This window comes from Aphelocoma coerulescens, chromosome 2 (genome assembly GCF_041296385.1).
Source record: "Aphelocoma coerulescens isolate FSJ_1873_10779 chromosome 2, UR_Acoe_1.0, whole genome shotgun sequence".
Classification (NCBI taxonomy): domain Eukaryota; kingdom Metazoa; phylum Chordata; class Aves; order Passeriformes; family Corvidae; genus Aphelocoma; species Aphelocoma coerulescens.
Window position 1 is genome coordinate 159,004,859 of NC_091015.1, and position 27,391 is coordinate 159,032,249.

Genomic DNA, 27,391 nt, shown 5'->3' on the forward strand with positions numbered 1-27,391 from the left:
ATTTAACCAGACTGATTCTCCTGCCCCATGTCCACATGTCCCTGCTCCAACCCCCCCATGTTTAGCCTATGTACATTTGAAAGCTGCAAACAAAACAAGCAGAATGTTCTGTGACAGTGGGTCACACACCAGTGCCACAGTTCAGTCTGAAGAAGCTCTCATCACAGCACTCTCCTGAGCCTTGTGCTGTGGCAGCTACTGTTCTTGATACAAACCAGATCTGAAAGCTTCACACTCCAGCTTTTCCTCTGGCTAAAGGATGTTCCCGTTGCTTTCTAGCAATTTCAAGTGACTTGCTCATTTCGGAGTAGCTTTGACAGGAATGGGTCTTAAATGAGAAACATCCAAGAACTGAGTCAGGAAGAAAAATAACCTCTGCAAGCTGGGTCAGAACTGAAATTCTAAGCAACAAAGCCACTCCATCCAGGAAAGGCTAGTACTGCTCTAGTTGGTGTGAGAGCTGCTGTTGGGTTGGGAGATCCTGCCCACGGACAGAGTTTGTGGATGGTTCCTTAACCCCACGGGCTGCTGTGGAAACAACACAGAGGGGGCTGGGAGCCCACAGAGCCTGATGAGGCCAGAGAGAAAGCAATCGAAACTCATGGACAAAACAAGTGGTTTGATGCTAACTTTAGTAAGTAAAGTTTTCCAGATAAAGGCAATTGCATCCATATTTAACAGCTGTTAGAGATAAACATTTAATTGCATTATATAAGGAGTGCTTTATATTCAAGAGAAAACATTTCAAGTGTCTTAGTTCTACCTGTTTGGAATCCAGACTTTCTTCCTAGAAGATATTCCAGTTGACAAAAAGGGCCTTGTTCAGATATCTGGGATCAACTGAATACATTTATTTAAAAGCAATTTTAAATATTAAAAAAGTAGAAATTAACACATACAGTACTCAAAAACTGTCACATTAAATACATGTGAATAGACATGTGTACTGATGTTTTACCTTAACATTCAATGAGAACTCAAGATTTTAACTAGTGGCATGACCAGATCTTATTTCTGTACATGTTGATGTACTATGTAATAAAAAAATAAATAGCAACTGTTGTTCAACAGTAAATAAGACATCATCTGCAGAGCAAACTTCCCCCTCTGGGGGCACCTTCCCCTGCCCCTCCCCCCAACCCTTTATCAGCTAATTTTCCATAAAGATTTAGACTTTCCAAATACTATGTCATATACAAAATTGCAGACAGTGGCTCATTGAGTTCAAATATAATACTGTACTTAAACTCAATCAATATCATACATTTTCAGATTTCTTATAACCCACAATAAGCCAGAATAAACAGAACTATTGTTCCTGATGGAACTCATTTAATTTTATAAAATGCATATGTATACTATTTTAAAGAGCGTAGAAAAGAATAGACATTTGACTCTACATAATTTTACATGCCTAGGTTTTCTTTATATGATTTGCATTTATCAGTTTATTTCAAGATCACTTAAAAATACAATTGACCACAAAAGTGAATAGGTTTTGTTCTTTAATGGAACTAAAAACATTGTAGTAATGGATAAAATGGAATGCTAAATAAATGCTAAACCTGACTTCCTTTCCATAAAAACAGAATAAAGTCTGAAATACTGGAGCTGGTAATACTGAAGATTAGATGCCAGCAGGCTCGCTCACTCATTGCATAATTTTTTTGGAATTATTTTTTTTTATAAATGATAAACCCATTAACAGTTGATAAATGATTTTCATATTTTCGTGTGGGATTTAGACTGGTATTTGTTTCTAAATTAACCACAAACAGAATTAAATATTCACTGACTACAGTCTTGTAAAACTGTATTAGAAATGAAAGCCCTCAGAAAGCTGAGATGTGCTTTTATGAAATGAAAATCTTTCCATGCAGCCAAGACAATCTGCTTTGAAATAGCAGCACTAGGTACTGAAGCCAAAATAACATTTAAAGCAAGTAATACAAAACTACATATGAAAGTCATGGAACCCGCTACAGACAAACCATGGGAAAAACACAACCACATGATGTTTCAAAAGATTAAAAATTATGTTGAAAGTGACACAGGAAATTAAAGTTTCCAGTAAAACATTGAAGTGTTTTCTGGCTATGCAACTTTATACCAACTTTCAAGAAACCTCAGGTCAAATGCAGCCTTCCAAAGATTTTCTTAAAAATTAGCTTTTTGACAGTATGTCTGTTACTTTGTGCTTTGGGCTACGACCATTACTGTCACAATTTGGTGAACTCCATGAAAACCAGCCTGATCCTTGTGATCTGAGATCTATCATTACCAGCCTGATCAAATGCACGAGAGGTCATCTTAGCTTTCACTTTTTAGAGCATTAAAAATAATTTAAATTTATCCTATTTCACCACTAAAAAATTTTTATTTTAGGTAACTAACTTTTAGCAAGGTTGAAGACAGAGGAAAAAAAACCCACAAAATCATTTTTCAAAGAGCCAATTTAGCTATAAACAAATACTGTTGCAAGCTCACATTAAATCTGAATAGCAATTAAGTTAAAATGTTCTTTTCCTCAAATGTAGCTATATGACTACGGTACTACTTTTGTACAAAGGCAGGTTTCAAGTAAGCATCTAAATGCATGCACAATGGCAACAGTTAACATTTGCTACAAGTCCTTGGTTACTAAGAATTCAGTGAAAGAAACCAGCAAATTTCACATATATCTACTAAAGAACAATATGACTAATTTTCATTAAAATAAGTTTTTGAATGAAATAAATTTGTAACTTTTTATAGTGAGGTAATATCACAGGGGAACTGCAAACACAGTTTGGCATAGGTCCACGTAATATAAACATGAAATGCTGTATGCACACTGTAAAACATTACTGTTATCTGTAAAGTCAGTGAATATTTGTCTTCATAATTACACTTAACTGAGCACTATATTAAATAAATACCAAAGTGGGTTTCATAGCTGTAAACTGCATACACTTATGAACTGCAGACTGATCTTTAAATTGTCCAAAACCATTCACTCATTCTAACTTTCTGCTAATTGTATATTGAGAATACCAAGTTATTAGGAACAGTCATTTCTGTACAGTTACATGGGTGACAGAGACCACCTATGCTGGAAAGCTGGCAGTCCACTTTTTTGGGACAGCACGGACAGAGATGGAAGTGCTAAATGCCCAGGATGGCTTCAACAAACCCGATAAGGCGCGCCAGGTTCCAAGGCTACCATAATACTGGCAAAGGCAGAATAACACAGTATATTTACAATACATATAATTCAACCTCATGAGGTGAAACTTAAATGAATTCTTAATTTGTAACAGCAGCTATATATACAATTGTGCACAGGATTACAGGGAGGCAGCAGCGTTCGCTTTTGCTAAAAAGCCCGTCTTGCATGAAGAATGTGCAATGCTCAAGTTTAGGATTTGTTTGATTTCTTTTGACTAGTCTGACAGAATGTGCACAAAGGACACTGGAAAAACCCCTTTCCTCTCTGGCTGTCCTTCGATGTGGCCAATCTGCAACACAGGAGAAGAAGATAGATAGATGTGCATGTGTACACACAGACTTCACAGACTGCACTCACTTCATTCAAAAGCCGCAGAACTGCTCACAGAAGCTCTGCAACCTCTTGGACAGTCTGAAGCAGACCTTAGTTAACATTTGAATTTGTGTAAAGGAACAAAATGAAACTATGCACAAGCATATTATAAATAAGACAAAGGAAGTCAGTTAAATCTAAAGAGAACAAAACTCCATTTTTTAAAGAAAACTTACATACATCACTGAATTTCAAGAATCTCACCAAAACAGAAGCCTGATTTTCTCTTGTCTGATAGGCCGATTTTCAGTAACATCTCTGAAAACCACTTATCTTAGTTAAGTGAATAAATCCTGAACACCTCACTGAAGGGAATTGTCTGCTACAGTTGTGAAGTTACTTATGATAGTCAGCATGTTTCACTTACCTAAGGTGATAAAAGCCCAGCTATTTTCTCATTGAATCAGTATGATACCTAATGATTTAGATGCATAGTAGTGTTTATAACAAATCACAGTGTTGTCTGATTAAGTATCCTTCATATTCAACTGTATAATGAATATTTATAAAGAAATAGCTTTGTATAATGATTATTTATAAAGAAATAGCTAAAAAACTTATTCAAAGGAATAAAAAATAATGGTGTATTTTATATGAACTTTCCATGTTTAAAATGCATAATTATAAACTGTTGAATAGCACTGGAGCAGCAGCCCTGACTGACCACATAACCCTCTTTTCACCCTGCTACAGTGCTGCTCACTGCTTTCAGAATAATGGTGTACCTTCCTTCCTCTTCCACAATCTTACAAAATGGGAAGAGGAAACATACAGGGCTGGCCATTTCCTCTTGAAGAGCCAAAGTTTTGAAGCATATGAGTCAACAGCCCTCGTTTCCCTTCTCAGAAACACTCAGACTGGGGCACTTCATGGGACTTGCTGGGCATGTCCCCAAGGGGCTTAAAAAGCCACTTCACAAAACAGATCCAGAAAGGAATGCAGGAGTAATCAGGGACTGGGTGATATGGGCAACACAGACACCTCTCACTGGGCACTGCCCTTTTGATACCAGCTTTTCAGTTGAAAATCTTCCACACTTAAATGATGAGTGAGAGGAAAACGTAGCTGGAAACAAAACAGCAAAAGTTGTGCTGCACTCAGATTAGGATATCACAGGCAGCAATGCAATTAGAATTTGTTTTAGTCAAATGAAATCTGTCTCATTATCCCCAGCAATAATTCTTTGGCAGGGAAATATGATGTAGCAGGGCTTTAGGGACATGAGCTGGATTGTCAAGAAAGGCTAGAGCCTTCATGTGGGGTTGAGAAAAACCTGGTGTTAGCACTTGAAGAATAGACAGTCCATAGTAGGCGGAGTATGGTATGAAACAGGGACATGAGAGGGAAGAAGAGAAAGAAAATGTTATCTGCCCCTCATGTAAGGAGAAAACCATCAGCCTATAGCACCAATTACAAACTATTATTCAGATTTCCAGGAACCCTTGTAGGTATAACTTAACATTTTGGGTCATCTGAAGTAATTACACATCTCATTTTCATGGGGGTTTTAAGTTTGTTAAATGAAGTAAGAATCACCACTTCTTCATTTAATGAAAGGCTGTGTGCATTACACAGAGAGGGACGTGTAAATATGTGCTGTATGAGGCAGCAATAAAGCCAAACCTAGTGGGGATGGTTCTAACAGACTCTCTCTCCCAGATAAAAGGGCTTTTCCCTAATAGAAGTTTAAGGCCTGGCTGTTAGCTCAGGAAAAAGAAACAAAAAAAATCAAAGCAAAACTAAAGCCACCACCTACAAACAAAAATAAAAAGAAACCCTCCACATTTGGAAAAAGAGGCTTTCCTATAAAGGCATAAAGAAATTATATGGAACTGTAAAAGGGAAAGATACATACCCACCACTCTTGGTCCTCTTCACCAGTTACAATAATTACTTCTCCTTCAACAAATGTGAGTTCATCATCATTATCTGCCTGACAGTCATAAATGGTCTTCACTCGCCTAACTTTGTTTTTCCCCTAAAAATAGAATGAAGTTTGAGATGAAGGACATGAGAAACAGAGAAAAAATAGATATGATATGAATTTTGCCTTTTAGTTGTGTTTTGTTTTACAAGAAAGTGAAGACTATAAATTACTTTCCGTGCAATTGGGAATACAGAAATCCAAAAACTCTGTTTCAACAAGGATATTAAAAATATAAAATAAAAAGTTACCTATACAGGTGTAGATTTTCTTTTTCTTAAGATTCAGAACTCCCAGCAGAACTTAATGTGTAGTGCTTAACTTGTTAAATAACCTCTGCTTCCTCTGGTGAAGAAAGTTTAAATAACGTCTTTACATTGTTCTAGTCTACAAACACCCTCTTTCTCCTTTAATACATACTTCACCAAAAAAACCACCATGAACAGAAAATTAAATCCACTCTCCTCTGAATGTTCCAACAGAGGTAAGGACTGAAGAAAATGCTGCATTGAAATCCCAGTATTCCTTACAGTTTTGGGTTTGGATCTAGTGCAAAAATACAGTATTCTTTGATTTCAAATCTGCTTACAGGACTGGAAATTATTTTTTTAGCGATTTTTCCATCCAAATGTTAGCAATTTCTTACTAAAATTACCTTAATGTCAGATGGCAGTACTATTTTCTGATGATAATTCACACTAGATATTCTCACAGCTCTACCATTCTGAGTCCAAGTATTTTCTAGGTCATACTTTGCTGCATACTGCTAATTCATATGAAAAAAGCCTCAGCCATGGACTCCTCCCCAAACATATGTTTCTTATGGCAGGGAAGATGACAAATTATTTCCAAATAGAGTAAGTAAGCAATATTCACAGCAAAACACTCTTGCTACTTTATATTCCTGTATTTTCATACCCACCTCTTCAAAACCTACAGTTACTTCTTTTAAGAGAAGTAATCAGATGACAAGAATGCAAAAACCTAAGAAGAGCAGAAGGAGATGAGAAGCAGAAGGGCTATGAAGAGAAAAGTCAGCAGGTTTAGAGGAATTTGAGCCAAAACTAACTTCACAGAGGAAATTTCCTAGGGAGTCTTCTCTTTGCTGTTACCTACCCACTTGAAATTCCTCCATGTTTTGGCAAAAAAAAAAAAAAATCCCTGCAGCTCAATAGCAGAACAGACACACTGAAAAAAGCACTCACACTAAACTCAAGGTACAGAAAAATAACAATTATAGAGGGACTTAAGGGAGAAAGCAGTTAACACAACATAAAACTAAAAACACCCCCATACTCAAGACAAATGAACAGAAATACCTGAAGTTTATATGAGATCAAGGGGTTTTTTTTACAGCAAAGGTTTGCTGCAGTAAGATGTCACTTCTAAGAATGCTTCCTCTCTTTTAAAAATATATTCATATAATTTAAACAAAAATCTTATCTAGCACTAGGGACTGGAATTCAACAGAAATAGGTACTTGGGGATAGTCCCAACTTTCAATTCCAGAGAACATTTACAAACCAAGAGTGCTCCCTCCCAATCAATCCTCCAGTGATGAAGGGAAGCAATCACTTCTGCAAGGTAAAAATTGTCTTGTTCAATAAAGAGAATAAAGAAATTTACATTCCTCTAAACTTAGAAAACTATATGGAACTCAGCTTGTAAGAGCACATTAAAAATGATGGGAATTACTCTGGTTCCGTTGGATTTTAACATTTTACTCCTTTTATGGAGAGCAGCAAAAAGCAGCATTCAAGCCCAAGGTGTATTTAATTGTGGGAAGGTATAAAAAGGATGGATATGTAGAGAGCACATATGTTCCAGAACATATTTTCTTCGTGTTCCAGAACAGTTTGTGGCACTGGTGGGTAATGAAATGGAGGCAATTCCAGAAAATATAATCTGCAACCAAAAAACAAATACCTCCCACTGACTCCCTGTACCCAACAAGTGCTTATTAACAAGAGATTTTATGCTTAAGACTGAACAATAATGAGATGCTGTGATCATTAATAATCTGACCACGCTCTTATTTACATTCAACACTTTTTTTTTTCTTTAAAAATAAGTATTTTGTCTCCTTTATAGAAACCACCACACACACACAAAAGAACACTCAAGTGCTCAGTGTGATTTCAGAAGCAGTCAGTGCAAGTTTTGTTTCACTAAAAATATCCTTTCAAATCCTTATAAATTATCAGCATTGGAACCTTACAATTATATTTCAGAACAATTGATTTTCTAAAACTTCCAATAAAAAAATCTATGCTTCTCTGTTTTGTGGCTAAATAGTCAAGCCCAAGAGAGAGGTGCCCACAAGTACTGTGGCTGCTGTTGTGGGTCTCACTGCTCACTGGGATGAAGCATTTCACCATCTTTGTGGAGAGGATAGAGCCAGAGGATGAAAATGGAGACGAGATACCTCCAAAGAGGAATTCTTGCACATTATCACTTAAGCAAAAAAAGGCTGCACTGAACAAGAAGAAATACAAGTGTGCATGCAAACACATGAAAAAACTTGGGGAGATATATATATATATACTGGGAAGATATATAATAGTTTCAATCAATGCACAACAGTGGAACTATTTAATTTACTGCACATGTGAAAATGGCTGAGTTTGGAGAACAAAGAACATTTCCTCAGAATTTTTCTGTATACAGTAGGGTGACACTTTAAATAAAGCAAAATGTAACCAAACCAAACAGGTAATCCATTATTTGCTTTCTTTTCTTCTTTAATAAAGTGACAAGTAGCTGAGACTGACCAGCATAATTTTCCTGCTTATACTTAAAAATACATAAGTAAACAAACATTTTTTGATCAGATCCCTGTAATATTTAAATTCCAGAACACTCAGGAAGCCCAAGCAACATCCCTGTTCTCAGTTCAGACAGGAGCTTAGAGGCAAGTCCATGCCAGAAGCCAAGCAGAATGATGGCTCCAGAGGGCTCTTCCTCAGACAAGCACAAGGCAGAAACTCACCCTCTGCTTTCATTGTTTCACTAGAACAAAGTCTTATTTACTTTTTACATAAGTGGTTTGCATAGCAATTTCAGACAAACAAAGCCATTTCTCTTTTGATGTATTCTTCATGACAAAAATCTTAAGAGAACCCTGGAGTTTCATAGTTATCTCACTCTACATATGCATTAAGAATCCTCTGTTGGAAATTGCACTGGTTAGCAAGATGAACAGTAAGTTGAACTGGGGGTTGGAATCAAGTTAATGTTCCAGCTCTGCTACCACACAGTAATGTCAATTTTGCCACTTCATCAATTCATCTGAACCTACATCTCAACCACCTCAGTACATCAACATTAAATACTCACGACAAGAACATTTACTACTTTTTCACAGTTGACTTTACTTTAAATTTTGCATCTACTGACAACAGATGCTAATTTCCCTTCTTAAAGCTTACAAAAGTCAAATATATAAATATTCTAGCACTCCAAGGCATACAGACCTGTGAGCAAAGGCAACAGAGAAAACCATCAATTCAGAGTTGTGATTGGCATCGATAAAATAAATAAATAAATAAATGCCGGCAAATCTGAATACACTGTCATGCTCCCAAGGTAATTATTTTATGTTGCAAGTATTTGTTTCAGCATGCAGGAGGCCTTGTAAACCCCCAACATTTGCTGAAGCTGCTTTGGGGCACAAAAAGAGCCCCTCATTCCCCAGCCCATAGCTTTATGTTGCCTTGTGTGCATAGGCCAAGGGTGCACAGAAAGTCCTACAGTAACTTCAAAGCCTTCCATGGATACTTCCAAGGTGCTGGAGTAATACCTACCATATTTATTTTCCGGGGAAGTGGCACAGGGGTTTCTGGCAGGGTGTGTGTTATGTCATTAGACTCTTCAGATGCTTGCCTTTGGACGGTGTCTCTGGACTGTACGTTTGGAGAAAGATCTATGGAGTGAGATTTTTGATTTGCCTCTGAGGGCTGAGGCTTCGGTGCTGCTTCTCCACCTTGAGTTTTAGCCAACAGCTCTCCTAGCTGAGGTTTTGGAGGAAGGTCCTTCATTTGTGGCTTTGGAGGTAAATCTCCAAGCTGTGGTTTTGGTGGCAAGTCTCCTAGCTGAGGCTTTGGGGGTAGTTCTCCAGGCTTTGGGGGTAAATCTCCCACTTGAGGTTTCTGAGTTAATTCCAGAGGCAGAGGCTTTGGGGGCAAGTCTGCAGGCTGTGGTTTCTGTGGTATATCAATGGACAGTGAGGGCTTCTGAAACATTTCCATGTGCTGATGGGATTTATCTATTGAAAGATGATGACTGGTTTCTATTTTTCTTAGTGCCACTAAAACAAAAGAGTAAAACAATGTTTTCCACAATCTTTATATTTTAATACTGAAGAAGTTAGGCATATATCAAAACTGCAATTGTGTTAATGATCACACAGTCACTGAACCCCATAACTGCCCATAAGTCCTCCTAGATTATGACAAAAACAAGATAATACAACTTTACATAACCCTTGTTCACTATGGTCTCATTTAATTGCTCCTCCTGGAGGCCAGCAGTGCTCATTCCAACAGCTATTAGATGTCAATTCATAGATCATCTACTTAAAATGAAATAAAGTGATCACTTTTTGGACCTAAACCAAAAAGTATGAAATATAATAAAAGATTTTGCAAAGCCACCTATATGTGGACCAATTGATGTGACTGTAACAAAATTTCTTTTTAATGACAACTATTCACATATACAGTTGAATTCCAGACAAAAAAACACCTAACTGTCAGGATTACCTATATGTGGACCAATTGATGTGACTGTAACAAAATTTCTTTTTAATGACAACTATTCACATATACAGTTGAATTCCAGACAAAAAAACACCTAACTGTCAGGATTAGTACTTGCAAAATAGCTCAGAAGAGAGTGAGCACATATATCTATGCAGTGTATAGAAAATACTGTACTATAGACATTCAAACTAAAACTAAGAAAAAAGGAATTATTGTATATATTTACAATTAAGTAAAGATAAAAAGTTTTAAAATGTGTATTTTGCAGATTTGATGGAAGGAAATTTGAATTAGATTTTCAAATAGTTCTTTTTGTCAGTGTCATCTATTGATTCTACTGCTGAGCTCCCTAAGAAAACTCAACTGAAATATACCTCAAAAACAAAAGGATTAGTACACACAAAAAACCCCAACCCACAACCTCCTAAACCAAATAACCCTGATGTTAAAAGAGATTAAGGGAGACAGGAGAGAAAAAATTTACAACCTGTGATGAAAGTAACACATTTTGTCTAGAAGGAACAATTTCCTATTGCATTCAGCATTACTTTAGTACTGTATTCTACCAGCCAAAAAGGTGGCCTGACATTTGACTATGAAAGCAACAACACTCCCTTTGGATATCACCCACTGCAAAAACACTTCCATGATATATTTGTGGTTACTTATATCAAAATAATAGTAATAAAAAAACTCCATTTTCACAGTTTACATGAATGAAATTGCATAATTACTATCAGATGTCTTGTTTTAAAAAAAGTCTGTGTTGATCCCTGTATGTGGCTCTGTGTCCTAGACTTACCTCATAGCAGATGTACACACACTGGTCATCCACATGGGTTTGAGAGGAAAGTAAGAGATATGAAAAATCCTGATAGCAGCCTTTATCAAAGTGCTTTGATTTGGCCCTTCTTAAATATTTACCTATATAATTTTAAATCAAGGAAGTGTTGACGTCCTTCACAGTGACACCCTAGCAAATCATTGATGTCTCTTTCAAAACATGATACCATGTCAGAATAATTGTAATTTAATGAAGCTGAAATTTTACATTTTCTTTTCTATTTTTCTATTAAAAATGATTTGCACTCTCAATTTCAGACACCTAGCTTCAGAATTTTGGACAAGGAGCATTTCCTGATCTTCAGGCCCTATTGTGATCATTCACTCATACAGATATAACATATTTTTGATGGATTCTGTATCCAGACAAAGCTACAAAGTAGGTCTACTTTCTATTTTATAGTCAATTGATGCCAACAACTCAAAAAAACTAAATAAAACCTGCTGTGTGAGTTTAAAGAGATTAGACAAAAACATTTCTAAAAGAAAGGTGTTCCCTGGGATGATGGTCTCAGCAAGTTTGTCCCTGATATATAAATGAGCATGTAACAATACCTGATTCTTTCCAAAGTAGTTGCACTGACCACAACCCTGATTGACAGAACATGGCACAGATACAGTTTGCTCCAAGGTATCAAGAAATTGGATTTAGAGTTATTAGGAAAAAACCAAAAACAAACAGCTAGAGTGGTCTAGGATAGAAACAGAAGCCCAGAGAAGTTATTCATGGAGATACTCAAAATGTGACTGGACATGGCCTTGAGCAACCTGCTCTCATGGCAGAAAGTTGGCCCTGCTCCGAGTGCTGGGCTGGACCACAGGACCTCCTGAGGTCTTTCCAGCTTCAATTAGTTAATGGGTTTTTTTTCCTCCCTAGATGTATTTTTTTCAGTTTAATAATAGCCTTCCCCATCTTCCAAAATCCTTTCAGTCTTGTGAAGTTTCATGGTTTGTGGCATTTTAGAAATAAAATTTCTGCTGAAAAGATCCATATATTTAAAACAAGTATCTACTTTCACCCACACTTAAAAGATGCCATTATGAGAACAACCACAAAGAGATCTCTTACCTTTCTGAGGTAGTTTGGGAAGAACTCTGGGGCCAAGTGCAGTCTTTGCAGTCCCAGTGCTAAATCAACAGATATGAATTATTAGTGCTTACAACTGTTATAAATATATTTATTTCTCATTTTTCCCCTTTACACATCCATAAATAAAAAATCCCCAAACAAATCCACATATATTGTGCTTCTTTTGTATAATCACTTTGTCTGTGGATAAATCTCAAAACTTAAAGCACTGTAAAGAATGAATTTGGTTTTTTTTTTCAGAGAAAAAGACATACAAACCCCACACAAGTTCAGTGTTGTGGGGCAGAGATATTCTATGAACTATGGCACATGCAAAATGTGCTCTGAAAATAGGTGAAGCTGAAAGACTGTGGGCAGATTCTGACGTGTAAGGAAAATTTTTTCTTCAAAATAATTAAACTGAAACATACAAAACATAATCTGTGCTTTATGTCAGTGAAGTTTTCCAGGACTGAGTCTGTGCCTTGTAGCCTCCTGCACATGCATGATATTGTATCACACACACGCTCTGCTGCAGGAGGAGACAAGGTCTCTGCTGCTCCCAGGAAATACTGATTATTGTGGGAAAACAACATGCTTTACTCTGTCAACCTGTATTACACATGTGTTAGCTATTCCCATCAAAGTTTTTTCTCTAAAACCGCACCTAAGTCACTTTTATAGAAAAAGACTGTGGAAGAAGAGAAGAAAGCAAATTGATTTAAGGCATAAAAATCTAAAAATAAATAAAAATTAGTATCAGCTCAAAATAATGACTCAAAAAAGAAGAAAAAAAAAGAAAAAAAAAGGAGTGAGAAAGCTGCCAGAGTATGTTCAACAGAGCAGAGAGTCTTCTGCATTAACAGCCTTGATTCTGGTATTGCTTGTCTCTGCAGCCAATGTTTCAAAATGAGCATGATGAAACACTTTTAATTTCTAGCTGGTTTTTAAATAGCCAAAATACATCATGACATGAAAGTGAAAGAACAGCCAAGCTCAATCTTGATTCAATAAATCATAGAATTATAGAATATCCTGAGTTGGAAGGGGTCCACAAAGATCATTGAAGGCCAGCTCCTTGTCCTCTCTCTAACGCCATGGAGTACGAGGACCACACCTTTACCCTTGTCTGACAAGTACCTAGCATGGGCCCAGCTCTCTGTGCTGTGGAACATCACCACTTATTCCCTGAATGCCCTGTGCCAGCTGGATGGATTCAGCAAACATGGGAAGTCAGCTGTGCTACCAACAACAAGTCCCCTGCCTGTCCTGACAAGGCAGATCACAGTCTGGGGGTGTCCAGAAACTCTTCCTACACATCTTCTGCTGTGCCCTGTTTGAGGTTACACATCCATCCCCAGTCACAGCCCATCCCACACACTTGTGGTCATGCAAGGCTGTGTGCCTCAGGCGGGTGTTTATTGGAATTACCATACTCTGAACCCCAGGATTTTGGAATCACAGCACAGACAGAGGAGTAGCAAACTCTAAGTGACAGCAATGTATGGCTGTCCTTACTACTCCAGCTATTGAACAAGACACTTGTAATGGACAGACCTGATGAACTACGAGCTAAAAGCAATTTGTGTTACTGCAGACTGTGTGGCAGCACATAAGCCTGACAGAGTGGAAAAGAGCTAAACTGGAAGACTGAGATGAACTCTCTCTTACAGAGCCATCTTTGATGCCAGCCTGTACCCAGGGTGACACTGCTGCTAAAGGCAGGACACCTCACACTGAAGCAGATAAAATGAAATGCAAGGAGACATGAAAATAAAACTTTTGTCCTGCTGCACTGCAGTCTGAGGCAGCATTCCCCAGCTGGGAGAGCACTTCTGTAGGAGCAGCAGATAGATTTGGGTACAAGTCGTTCTGTCCATCCTGCTCAAAGGATGGATTGTGCATGGACAGCGAGGAACAAAGCGTAGGAGGCTCAATGGAGCCAAAGTATTTGTATGCTAGTAAGGCATGCAGAAAACTAACGAAGAAACATAGCTAGGATTTTATTTCCTGTGAAAGGCTTTCCTTTTCTAATTTACAAATTAGTTATATTTATTTAAATTTTCATCTTTGCCTTCATATATGCAGATTTTACCTTGACTGCTGAGACATCCCCTCAAACTTGTTTGCAGTCTTAGTTGAAGGTGGGCCCAAATCATTACCTGAGGTGAAAAAAAGGACAATTAATTAAAAAAAAAAATTAGGATAACTGAAATATAATTAGCAGAGGGTGCAATTTAAAGCAAAACATGTATTCCTCTAAGTATCTTCTATATAACATGTCTAAAAGATCATTTTTAACTTTATTAATAATTTTGCAGCTGAAAAAGCAAGAGGGACCAAAATAATCCAAGATGACCTCTCATATAACATGTTTTAAAACAAATCACTGGTAGCTCTCATCTCCTGGCAAGGGAAGATTGAATGACATTGCTGTAGGGCATTTTTCTGAAATAGTGTTTCAATTTGCTCTGTACAGAAGGAGATACAGCAGGCCAGTATCAGATAAATTTATCACAAATGTTTGCATTTTGCATTATAAGGCACGTCTTTTTAAAACCACCATGAATTTGATTTTATTCACAAAACATTTTATTTCTAAGCATTGGTATTTTATCCTATGTAAAGAACAGCCTTTACTGATTTAGTGACTTGGTTTGTATGTTCCCATAATCTGCACTTTAGCCTGGTAAACAAAAGATCCTGACTATACAGAATTCTGTCAAAAGGCAGCAAGATCCAAACCCAAGTGCTCTGGACTCCTTCAGCAGAAAGCTTCTCTTCATTAGCCATCACCATTTTCAAGGTATAATGACACCAACTCGTTTGGTTTAATGCCTTTTCACGCCCTTTGCCTCTCCTATTATAGCATGTCTTAATCTTAGAACCAGCTTCAACAACCATTAGTAAATTTTGTCATTGAAATAGATGCAAAGTGACATTTAATGATCCAAGAACACAAAATACTTCTCATTCAAAAGAATGACACATTTTTCTAAATACCATTCTTGGCGCATTGATGTCTAAATGAAACAGCAGAAAAGGCTCATGCTGTGCCTTGCTAAAAATATGTTTGTGTTTAAAAGTGGTGCAAAAAAGGAACTAAGGTAAAACAGCAAACATGTCGATCCTATGGATAAAGCAAGGAAAAATATCTCATGGTTGCTATGGAAATACAAAATAATCTGTATGACATTTTTAGAACATCTTTGAATAGTAACTCATTTTGCTTAGACATAAGCTAAGGATTGCTCGCCTTGAAACTTCAATTAATGCACAGATTAGAAAGCAAATGCTGAAATTCAACATAGAAAGAAATATAACAACAAAGAAGGAAGCTTCTGAAAAGAAAAGCAGTGAACATCTGACAATACTCTTAAGCAAAAAACACAAAGGCAGATACAAGAAACTCCTTCTCATAAACACAAAATTTAATACTTGCTTAAAAATCCAAACGGACTTTGAAACAAGCTTTTGTACAGATCTCAGCTAAGAAAAATGGGGAGAGGCCCCTCTTCCATTCACTGAAGTTTAGCCTGCCCTGAAAAGCACTGAAGAGACAGAAAAAGCAATATTCTTCTCTGGCCCTGCTCTGACAAGGTGTTTTACTGCTACAGGCTTCTTCATCTTCAACTACACACCTGCACCTTTCCCATATTTTCTTCTTCTTCCTTTATCTGTTGTCTAATGTGTTTAAGGAGAAGCTGGCACTTGCTTAGCATCTAATCCTATCACACTGTTCATCCCAATAGTGCTACATTATATTCTGGTATATGGTACTTTAGGTGCTGTTTTGGACTTAAATATTTGGGGTTTTTTACATTTTTAAAGTCCAAGTTCTTCAAAATGTCTTTAATACCTCTGAGAAAGTACAGGGCTGTTAGACTTCAGAACATAAAAAATATTTTTTTTTCCATATCCCAGACCTCTGAGAAGTAGAAAACTGAAAAAATTTCATTACATGTATTCCTTGAGAAAAAGTCTTTGCTTTTCATTGGACTCTATACTTTTCTTCATATTGAATCCTAGATTAAATCACACATGAGTACTTCATGATTTACTACATTTAACTCAATTTGCTGAAAAAAAGCGGTGCTTTTAGGTTAGCAGTTTTTTATTTTAGGCTAGTAGTTGTGTGTTTATACTAGAAGAGAGCAAGGATTCTCTTAAGATACAAGTAGTGTATGGATGATGCACCTATGTAAACACTGGATTCCAGTTAAAAAATTTACAGATTCATGGAAATCCTGCCACCAAGACTAAAATCACAGAAAATTACAAGGGCCTGAGATTTACAGTTACCAAGAGAATTTCACTGCATAGAGCAATGTTTATTCAAAAGAGGAAGAATCTGAGTAGTCTGGAAAATAGTTTCCAAAAAGCATCTGTCAGAAAGGTATCCTGGTAAAAAAAAAAATTAAAAAGCACTGTTTCTGTGTAACTTCTGCTGGTAGAAGGATGCAAACCTATCAGTCTTTATGTATGTACAGACAACATCACAAAAGCCAAATACATATCAAGACAACACATTCCCACCAGCGAGGTGTGAAGATTTTACAGGAGAGGTGCGGCCCAGAGCCCACGGAAAAAAAGCTCCTGAGGCAGCTGTGAGACCTGCACAGACACACTGGGGTCTGCATGGCCCAAAGCTGCATCCCTGCAGCTGGTCCCTGAGCTGGGCACAGCAGCAGCAGGGGAGGGGGCAGGGGCAGAGGCAGAGGAGAGCAGTGGCTGAGGGGCCGGGGTGAGGGCAGAGCCTGGGCAGCTACGGCAGGACAGGGAGGCAGTGGATGGATTGGGCCCCAGGGGAGCGTGGAGGATTTTCAGCTTTCTCAAGTGAGACTCGGCTGCAGCAGCCTGGAAGGCAGAGTGACAGAAGATAGAACTGCTGATTTATCTGAGCTGACGTTACATCAAGCTGCAATCATTGGAAAGCAAGCACCAGGTAAAAAGAAACCAAAGATCATATATCAGCCATCATAAAGGTTTTCCCCTGCCCTTTTGTTTTGCATTCAAAACTCACCCCAAGGAATTGGGCCCTTATTCTGGGGTCCATGAGGTAGTGGGCTTGGTGGGTCAGAGAGGGTTCTTTTGTGTCCTGGGGGTGGGGGAGGTGGTCTCTTCTTGGAAAGAGTGGAGCTGCCACTAGAGGTTTGAGTGCTTAGAGGGAGGGTTGAAGGTGGGCCTGCAAAATAACAAACAACCTTCTTACAAATACATGTGCATAAACGTCAAAGCAGCACTGAAAAATTCACAGTCAGACCCACAGCGAAGTGCAGCAAAAGACTAAAATAAAAAGACAAGCCATGCCAAAACACTGTTTAGATTAAACGACATGTTCACCACATTTTTAACCATCTCAGCTGTGGGAATATAAGCAACTTGACAATAGAATGACACGTGTACTTATGTTTAAAAAATACAGGATTAATCACGCCAAGATTTCTAATTTTAGGCATTGTTCAAAAAAAAAAAAAAAAAAGCAGCATGAAATATTAAAATTAAGTAATATTTAGCACATAGGATTAAAATTGCTGTTAATTTATACCAGAATGAAAGAGCTTTCTATATGTTCTAATATGTGGGGAGGTTTTTTAGCCCTCCAGACCATCATACAAATATTGTTAATAAACTGGAAGGCAGGAAGAAAGAAATGGAAATATGCCTACAAATTTTCTTTTCACTTTCAAAATGGGATTTTTAGCTTGAGAAGATTTTCTGTAATTCTTTTATCTTTTTTCTGTAGATCAAATACATCAAACTATGCATACCAAGAGCACTGCAAATTGTTGTATATGGTATGAATAAAATAAACATCAGAGAAGTCCTTTCTGGGACTGAGATTAGATATTTCATGATAGGATTGCTTATAAGAGCCTATGCAGTCACCCCTACCCTTTTACACTTTTATTTCCCTCTGAACTAGTGCTGGCACAAGTATTATTCAACACAATGCATGTTTTACACAATATGGGAACAGATACAGCTCGAAAGACAAAATAACCCAGCAGGAAGACAAGAGTTTTCCTTAATCAGCTTCACCACTGACCTTCACAAACATCTCTAATAAGAAGCTCAAGGAAGCAGAGCAGGGCACAATCGGCAGCGAGGGGACGACTGCTCGAGTCAGCTGCCACCACCGCCCTAAGAAATTACTGGTCCCACTTCTCTACATTTGTTCTACACTAGGCTACAACAGCTCCAGGGGGGTTGTTGCTGGGGTTGTTAGTTTGTAGGTTTTGCTGGTTTTGTCTTTTTTTAATCTAACCAACAACTAAGACTTCACTGCAGTCTTCACTTGCAGTAAGTTTTGCAGGTCAGACAGCTTTGCCATCAGTCTGGATAAATGCAGAAAATTGACATAAAACTTTAAAAGCAAAGTCTATTTATACCTGAAATTTCAAGTCTATTGTCAGTCTATTTTTTAGAGCTGTAGAACCAGCTTGCCTATTTTTGAAAAACTACCTTATTTGAACAGTATGTGAGACAAAACCTTCATTTCTCGACATATATCCTACACTGCAGCACACAAAACTAGAGCTGCCTTCTTTAAAATGATTATGAATATTCTCTGTAGGTAGTCTGGAAATGATCAATACCTGCACTCCTTCCCAAATTATTAAATATCATAGAAGTATTGAAATCAGTGAAAAATAATATTAAAATTCCTTAGGTGAAACATTTAACACTGACAAAAGTAGCTTCAATGATTCTATAAGCATGAATCTGTTTGTCAGATATTTTCAGCAGGTGATCTTTCTCTTTCTTATAAACAGCAAAGAAAAATTTAATAGAACTTCCCTTAATGAGTTAATAATTCAGTCTATTCCAGATTCAAGCCTGAAAGGCCTTCTGCTGTGCAGGAGAATCTCTCAACCACAAGCCTGGCAGATATTTTGGGCCTGGCTTAATTACTTGGTTACTTTTGTAAATCAAATGATATATTTTACAATTTTTCCTCTCAATTTACTTCCAAGTTCACAAAACCATTAATTGACAACAAGTCAAATGCCAGTGAATTTAATGATTGTTCCCCAGTTTGCATCCTTACCCTTTCTCATTTTAATTTCTTCCTTGAGCTTAAGTAAGCAAGATTACTTAAACTGTGCATTGAGATGTTTCTGAAAACAAAACCAACTTTTCTCATGCTAAATTTTGACTGACGATCCCTTAAACTCCTGCAAGTTACCAACTCTTTCTTTGCTCCAAGAAATAGGAATTCAAAGTTGTTTTGATTTGGGATGTAACTCCGAGTGTGTCTAGGAATGGTGAGGGGAAGGAACAGTCAGTACCCGCGGTTAACAGTAGCGTTATTCTTAAACACGTCGGAAACCCACGGGGGCTGTCAGAGCAGCGTCTGTCCCTCGTCCCGGCTTTTGGCTCGGGAGTTTTCCCGCTGCCGCAATGCCGGGAAGCGGGGCTGTCCCACTGCCCCCTGGCGGCGGCTGCGCGCACTGCACCGCGCCCACCACACCCGAAACCTGCTTAAAGCGGAAAAAAAGGCGGAGGAAGGGTATTGAAACAGTATTGTGCGCTTATTGCAAAAATTAAACTTCGGACGCGAAGGGAGATTTGTACTTTTAATTGCCAAGAAGAGGAAGAAATTTTCTCTACAAAAATAAACTTTGGTAGAATTAAAAAAAAAAAAACAACCCTTAAAATTATGTTATATGGACATGTTTTAGATTTCACTTCAGCTGTATATATCCAGATATTATAGAGGAGTTGAAAAAAATCACTTCATAGCTTTCAGAAGTTCAGATAGCATACAAAAGTCACAGGGAAAAGGTGTTTAGGATATTACAAATCTTAGTTTCAGACTCCTAGCATTTGTTTCTGTATTAAAGTCACAGAAGGAATAAATACGAATACAAAAATCATACACTAATGGTTACATGGCTGAAATACAAAATAACCTATTTTCAAATAAACACAAAATAAAGGAAAACTTCAAAACATCTTTTCAGAAAGAGGCATATAGTGACATCATGCTTTGAATGAAGAAAACATCGGGAAAGTTCTTGAATCTAAATCAGTTTTTGGAAGCAACTGGTGAAATAATACAAGACCTGATGATGTCTGTACAAATATTATAACACTGTATAATGGAATCACTTAGGTTGGGAAAGACCTTTTAGATCCTCAAGTCGGACACTGCCAAGTCCACCACTAAACCACATCTCTGCTTCTGTGCCTTTGGGATTTCCTTCTTGAGGAATGCTCTGGAGTCCTTTTACACTGTCTCTCAGGGGACTCTTGTCAACCAGGCTCCTAAGTAGGCCACAGTCTGTCCTCTGGAGGTCCAAGGTGGCAGTTCTGCAGATTCCCCTCCTTACTGCTCCAAGAATTTGTGATCCCTGTGCCCCAGATGGACTCCATCACCCACAAGTCCTTCTCTCTTCACAAACAGCAGGTCCAGCAGGTGCCTTCCCTTGCTGGCTCCCTCACCAGCTGAGTTGGAAACTTCTCTTCCACACACTCCAGACACATTCTAGACATTCCTGCCCCATGAGAACAAGGGCCAGCAATTGTGGGACTTCTCCCAGCTGCCTCTCCATCCTGGGTGGGTGGTCTCTATCAGATTCCCAGTAGGATATCTGCCTGTTGGCCTTTCTCTGATTCATACCTGTAAACATTTGACCCTACCGCCACCATCATTCAGCTCAAGCACCCAAAACAGTCCCTAACATACAGGGTTACCCCACTGCCTCTTCTTCCTTGCCTGTCCTTTCTGAAGGGTTTATAGCACTCCAGCTGTGTCAGTCATCCCACCTTGTTTCCATGATGGCAGCTAGGCCATGGTTTTCCTGCTGCACAATGGCTTCCAGCTCCTCCTGTTCATTGTCCGGGCTGTGTGCAGCAGTGTAGATGCACCTCAGCTGGGATATTGATCCCGACACCTTTTTTGGGGGAGAAGCCCTAATTTCTACATGACCATTTGGAGGCATTTCCATGCCTTATGTCTTTGCTGTCACAGGGCTCTCCATCCCCCAGCTGCACTGAGAGAGCATCCCAAAGGGCCTCACTGGCACACACCTCAAACACTGGTGTGCTGCTCCCAGGGTTATCTTGAGTGAATCTGGTTTTGTACCTTTCCCTTTTCAAATCTAGTTTAAAGCTCTTTCAATGTGCACTGATAACTCAGTGGCAGGTACCATTGCTCCCTGCTTGGGCTGGCAGTTACAGCTCCTTCCTGCAGGCTATTCCATGCAAATTCCCATCTGAACTGCCACACTGGCACTGTTTGTGGCACTGTTCACTGGCACTGTTCATGGTGCTCTCCAAGAGTTTCTTTACACACGTCTGGGCTCGGCCCTGTTGCCCCTGGCCCTTCCCAGGTCCTCTCAGCTGCTGTGCCATGAGCTGCTGTGGCTCCTGCAGCTTTCTCACTTCCCTGAGGCTCCCCTGGTTAAGTAAACCCTCCCCTGCACCAGAGCTGCTCACCTCAGCAACTGCATGTGTCTGTGTATATGCACACATATGTTCACACAAATGTGTGTGTAAAACCAACATTTAAAAACAATTCCTGTGTCATATTCTTAATTATACAAGGCTAGGCTAGATATCTTTAAGCAATAATCAGAGCAGTTACTAGATCAAAGGTATTTTGTGATTTTAACCAGGCAGCAATTGAGCCAGTCATTTCCTCTCCAACAGAGGTCTTAATCATCATTAATTTCTCACACAGTTGAGAAGTTCACATTTCATAAAGGATATTTTCCTATCACAAGCAAAAACACCAAAAACCAAAAAGGAAACCCAAAAAAACTTGACCTAGAAGTCTTCCCTTTTGCTTCTGTGGGGCTTTCTTTTCCTCAGTTACTGGGAAGCACATGCTTACAGTACTAACTGTTGTCATCTTTTATCACTTTTTCGTATTACCAAGATCAGGCTTTCATGTGTAAATAGATCAAATAATCTCAAAATTGTTGTACTAAGATAAATAACTGGATAAGGTGTGCAATTAGTAGTGCATTGTCCTTCAGGGTTTGTGCAGTTAGACTAGTAACAATTCATCTGTGTACTTGTGAAAGCATGCTAAGGTGTTGCCACCCAATCAAGAAATGGTGGGTTTAGAGTGTAAAAAACCTCATGTGTGATTTTTTTTTTTACCACTTAGGGAGACATAGGGGGAAAAACCAGAATTCCATCTAATGGTAGAATGGACACTGCAAAGGAAAGTAACTTATATTAAAAATTAACAAGTGTTGCTACCTTTATTTTTAAATTTCTCATGAGTGACTCTTTACATAGATATTACTAAAAGACTTTTCAGTTTGTCTTACTTTAGATTATATACTTTCAGTACTGAAAATAAGAGCATAATTAAAGACAAAATGATCATGATCACTCTGAATAAGAAAGCTAAGAATATACATTGATTCAACATTAGCATTTGAAGTACATTATATAATTAATGCTTAAAAAAAGGTTCAGTTTAAAAAGAAAAAGATAAAAGTTATATTAAAGAATGCTGTATTTTGGGTTGATTCAGAAATAGAAGGCCCATGAAACCAACAGTCATCAACTAGTCTTCCCTCCCTATTATGGTAGTAGAAAATACAAAGTCTTAGTGGGATAAATAACATTATTTAATTAAAATGTGCAAGACATTTATAGGAATATTAAAAAAACAAAGTCTCCAAGTATATGCAAGAGAAGTATAGAATCCTGAAAGCATTCAGAAGAAACAGGATGACCTCAAAGGCTGAGGTAATGGAAATGAGAATAAATACATTTGTGCTATAAATCAGGGACTTCAGCTGCAAATGGTAGCAGAGACTGTGTAATGCCTGCTATGCCACAGTATGATACAATCAGGAAAAAAAAAAAAGTAGGACTAAAGGATTCTTTCATGTGGTATTTCCAGTAGAAAGAGCAAATTTTACTGCTGTCCTGACACTTCCAGCCAGTTGTATTTCAGAAAGCTGATTTGAACAGCAAAGGTACAGAGAAGAGTTAGTGTGATGAAAGGATAACTGGAACCCCAGGAGAATGAAAATACTCTTCAATCAGATAAGGTAAAATATGCTTGGTTTGTTTAGTGTAACAACCCAGACATGGAGATCTGTAGGATTTCCATCCAGGCAGTGCCTTGCCATGGCCACCAGCCACAGAAAAACCACCAAAGCTGAAGGGCAGTGTTGGTACATGCACAAACTAACTCAGTGAACTCAGGAAGATTCCTAATCCTGTATGCAATGCAGTCTGACAACTTCTAGAAGTTACTAGCAAATTCAAATAAACTAATTTGGTTAGAAATTGAGTCTGATCTAGTGAAGGAGCAGATGATGTGACTGTGTCTGCAGCAGCAGTGGACTGGAACCACAAAGGAAGTGCCTCATGTTAGAGTGCCTCATGTACCTCATGTTAGAGCTCAGACAGTGTAAAATATTCAAACTTGTAGGTATTGAAGAACCAACTTTAATTTCATGATACAGAATTTATCCCTGACCTTCATGTTTATCTGGGATAAACAGGCAGAACCAGTAAAAATCAATTAGCTTTCAGCCAAAGTGAAGGAAACCTGACTTAGGTTGCCTAACACACCTCTAAAACTAGTTAGCAACATTACCTACACACTGGATTTTCAATGAAGGCTGTGCAAAATTTTATTTAGCTACTGTGGCAAGTCATGCAACTACTTAAATATTGATTCTTTTTTTTTGAAAGCTTTTTGTAAAACAATAGCCAGAAGACCTGCTAGATGCCTGGAGCCATAATGCTGGAAAGAGCAAAAACAAAGATGATTTTCAGAATGTTACAGGCTAAAGATTTGACTGACAGCACAAGTAAGTTGAACCTGAATAAGCTTAGATAAACAATTGAAAAAGGCACAGAGTGGTTGGCTCAGGCAGCCACTGCACTCATCCTGTACTTTTCTTTCTGTTAGGATTAACTAAATCTGCAGCAGAGATAGCAGCAAGCAAGACGTATCCACAAATGAGATACTGTGGAGTAAAATACATGAAGGTTCCAGCATTTTTAGGAATATTTTGAAAAGTTATCAAACTGGAAAATCTGGACATGAGTTATAATGATGTATGGAGAAACTTAAACATCCCCATATCACCTCCTCCAACTACTGTACCTTTAAAATTATTTTTAACCAGCACATCCACTGAAAGCCATGAGCAAGAGTGATGTGCCTTAAATTGATTTAAACTTACCTCCTCTCCCCAGCACAAGTTCAGTGGATGGCTTCCTGTGGCCCCTCAGGAACACCACAGAACTTTGCTACTCAGGAACTTCTCTGGGCAATGAAACCAGCTTACAGAGTGCTGCAGGGAGGAGGTTTTGTTAAAAATAAAACATGCTTTGGAAAGACAGTTTCATCTGCATGTCCCAAAGGATGAAAACCCATGAAACTTAAAAATCCTCTGCCTCCTCCTAAAATACAGGTCCACCTGCTATCCATTCCCTGCAGACTCCATGTCCTAGCAGGAGCCCACAGTATCTTCCAGGGCCTCACAGCAGCGCAGAGACAAAGATCAGATTATGTTCAGGGACAGAAGGAAATCTTAAATTTAAATATGGATTCAATGCTTTTGTTTACTCTTGCTGTTCAGGGAGCTTAGTGAATAAAGTAACATTATGTTTTCATATAATCTTAAACACAAATAAGACATTAAAATAAACTTTTTAAACAAAAACACACCATCTGATAAGTAAGCTTGTGTCTTAAATTTCAATTTAAGGGATATGTTCTATTACTACTCATGCCAAAAGAGGCAATAAAGTCTACAGGTTTATGTTTTCCAGCAAAAAAAAATTAACTCTGATTGTTTCAAAATTCAGATGTGTCAACAGTGTCTTATGGAAGTGGGGAGTCTCTGATTCATCTTCTTTTAAACAATCTGAGAGCTGGAAGGGGAGAAATAACAAGGAGCAGCACAGTTTAAAATGAACCATAAGTGCATCTGAAATGATGCACCTACAGCAATCTTTCCACACTGATAAATTGTCCTATGCATTTGTCACTTTCCCCCCCAACTTTAAAGTCTTGAATTATTTCTGTAACACAGGCAATGGAGATTTCTGATTTCACAATACTGTTGAATGGATATCAATCAAAACTCCAGCATCATCCACGGACTGTAGAATTGCAGCATGTTTGAAGCAGAGAAGCATAGTGACTTTAATGTAACAGCAGTTTCATCCAACCTCTCTCTGACTTACTCTGTGAATCTGGCATTTTCCACTCTGATGAAGCAGTTAATGTTACACTAGAATGCAATTTTGTGATAATATTATTTCACTGTAATATAAATAAAGATTTCCTTGCATAATCTCTGTCATGAAAACACATAAAAACTCAGTGCCTCAAGTCTTTCCGATTAACTTTGGTGTTGTGTTGATTCCTTGGTCTTGGAATAACAAAGAAATTCCAGGAACACCTAGGAAAACACCTAACATTTCAGAAACCAATACACATACTTAGAATGAAACATGAACATAAATATTCCTCTTCCTGGAGAAAAGGACAGTTTTCTAGGTAAGTCTGTATGAGATCTCCACTATATAATGACAAAGAAATAAAGTTCATTAAAATCTATTGAAAGATGACAATATACTAAGCAGTGTGAACAGATAGACACCAGATACAGCCTCATTAACCTTCTTCAGGAAATGGGATGCATGATTAATTTCCAAGTCTTGCAACTTTATGACAAAAAAGAAGTTATCCTAGGTCATGAAGGAACATCTAAGCCAGTACATTGTGCTTGCAATGAACAACCCATAGCAGACTGAGACAGAGCATGTCTCAGGGGGATGGGAGACTAAAAGGAAAAAGTAGAATCTTACAATACCAACAAGCAGATCAACACAGTAAAATTACAAGGAATACAACTGAGTCCCCAGTGAAACATGGATTAAAAAATCTCATGTGAAAAATGCAAACCCTGGCAAAATTGCTTTGCCTTGTAAAGGCAAACAAACCTGATTAAAAGAGAGAGCCAAGGAATCCATATGAAAGTTGCCAGTACATGACAAAGACTGATGGAACTGTAGTGCTTAAGCACAGAATCTGAATCATGTAAAAGCAAACACTTGATGCCAACACTGTCCTGTCCCTTTTACTCTTGTTGGTGAGAGCATCTCTGCATTTTTCCTAAACAAAGTCAATTTCCAATTGAGAAATTAAGTTATAGTAGTGCTAACAAAAGGGAGCATCAGCATAATTGCTGAAGTTTTAAACTATACTGTAACCCTATTCATAACTAAAGACTTCTCTAACAAGTCTACTGTAAAAACACAATTTATCAATTTCTAAATTAAATATGTAAAAAGGAATGAAGGGTTTCTTTGTCCTAAAAATTAGATCTGCACATATTATAATATAGTAGAAAGTTTTGTTCCATAAATATATCCTCTAAACTTGAAGATTAGAGATATCTAGGTCAAACCATCACGATCCACTGCAGCTGTAAGTCTCATAAAATGAACCAACTTTCATTTAGAAGAGTATTAGTTTATTCCTCACCCATTCATGTTCAGTGTTATGAATGAGTCTATTACAAGGTGCCCCCCAGGTTTTTCAAGTTTAGAACATGCATTGTACCACACTACTGCATCAATAAGGAGAACATGCTGTATCTTGAAACATTGCAATGGCCCTGGTTAAAGGAAGGGCAACAGTTGCAAGTGTAGTTTAGAGACAGACTTACCTTTGCCAGCATTTCTAGGAGGAAGAGGAGGAGCATCAGATGTTGGAGAGGTGGGTGAGTCTGTGCTTACAGAAGCAAAGATCTGGTTGGTAAAAGCTCCATAGGAGAGTCTTTGCTTGTCTCTGGGAGTGCTAAATGAAGGATGAGTCAGTTTGTCTTGGGGAGAAATGCTTGAAGAGTGACAAAAGCTTTGGGGTCTTGGAGATCTTTCTTTTTTTATAGGACTAGGCTGTGAATAGAAAAACAAAGATATGATACAGCTGTCTAAACACTAATTATAGTTTGTATGTTTGGAAAATAACATACCAGAACATAATTTAGTGAACATGAGCCTAGTTTTTTTCTTTGTTGGACAAATAAGCCCTCATTCCTCCCTTTTTCAGCAATTCAACCTGATAGGTCCCCTCTTCTAAATGAAAATTAAGATTTTAGCATCAACAGATGATCACGAACACAAAATTAGATTGAATCTTAAAGCAGGAGATACACACTAGTAACATACTAAATAAAATACCAATAAAAGCCTAGCAAGTTTTGGAATATAAG

General features: G+C 37.9%; 1 protein-coding gene across 1 annotated transcript in view; it reads right to left on the reverse strand.

Annotated features, from left to right (window-relative positions):
• Positions 1 to 831: 831 nt before the first annotated feature.
• ASAP1 (ArfGAP with SH3 domain, ankyrin repeat and PH domain 1) overlaps positions 832 to 27,391 on the reverse strand; it is a 148,742-nt gene continuing 122,182 nt past the window's right edge. Inside the window, 9 exon segments of the mRNA XM_069005491.1 lie at positions 832 to 3,497; positions 5,436 to 5,558; positions 9,308 to 9,810; positions 12,177 to 12,235; positions 14,272 to 14,338; positions 17,200 to 17,361; positions 22,290 to 22,308; positions 22,311 to 22,345; positions 26,846 to 27,074. Of these exon segments, the coding sequence (XP_068861592.1) occupies positions 3,423 to 3,497; positions 5,436 to 5,558; positions 9,308 to 9,810; positions 12,177 to 12,235; positions 14,272 to 14,338; positions 17,200 to 17,361; positions 22,290 to 22,308; positions 22,311 to 22,345; positions 26,846 to 27,074 (1,272 nt within the window). The 3' untranslated portion in view covers positions 832 to 3,422.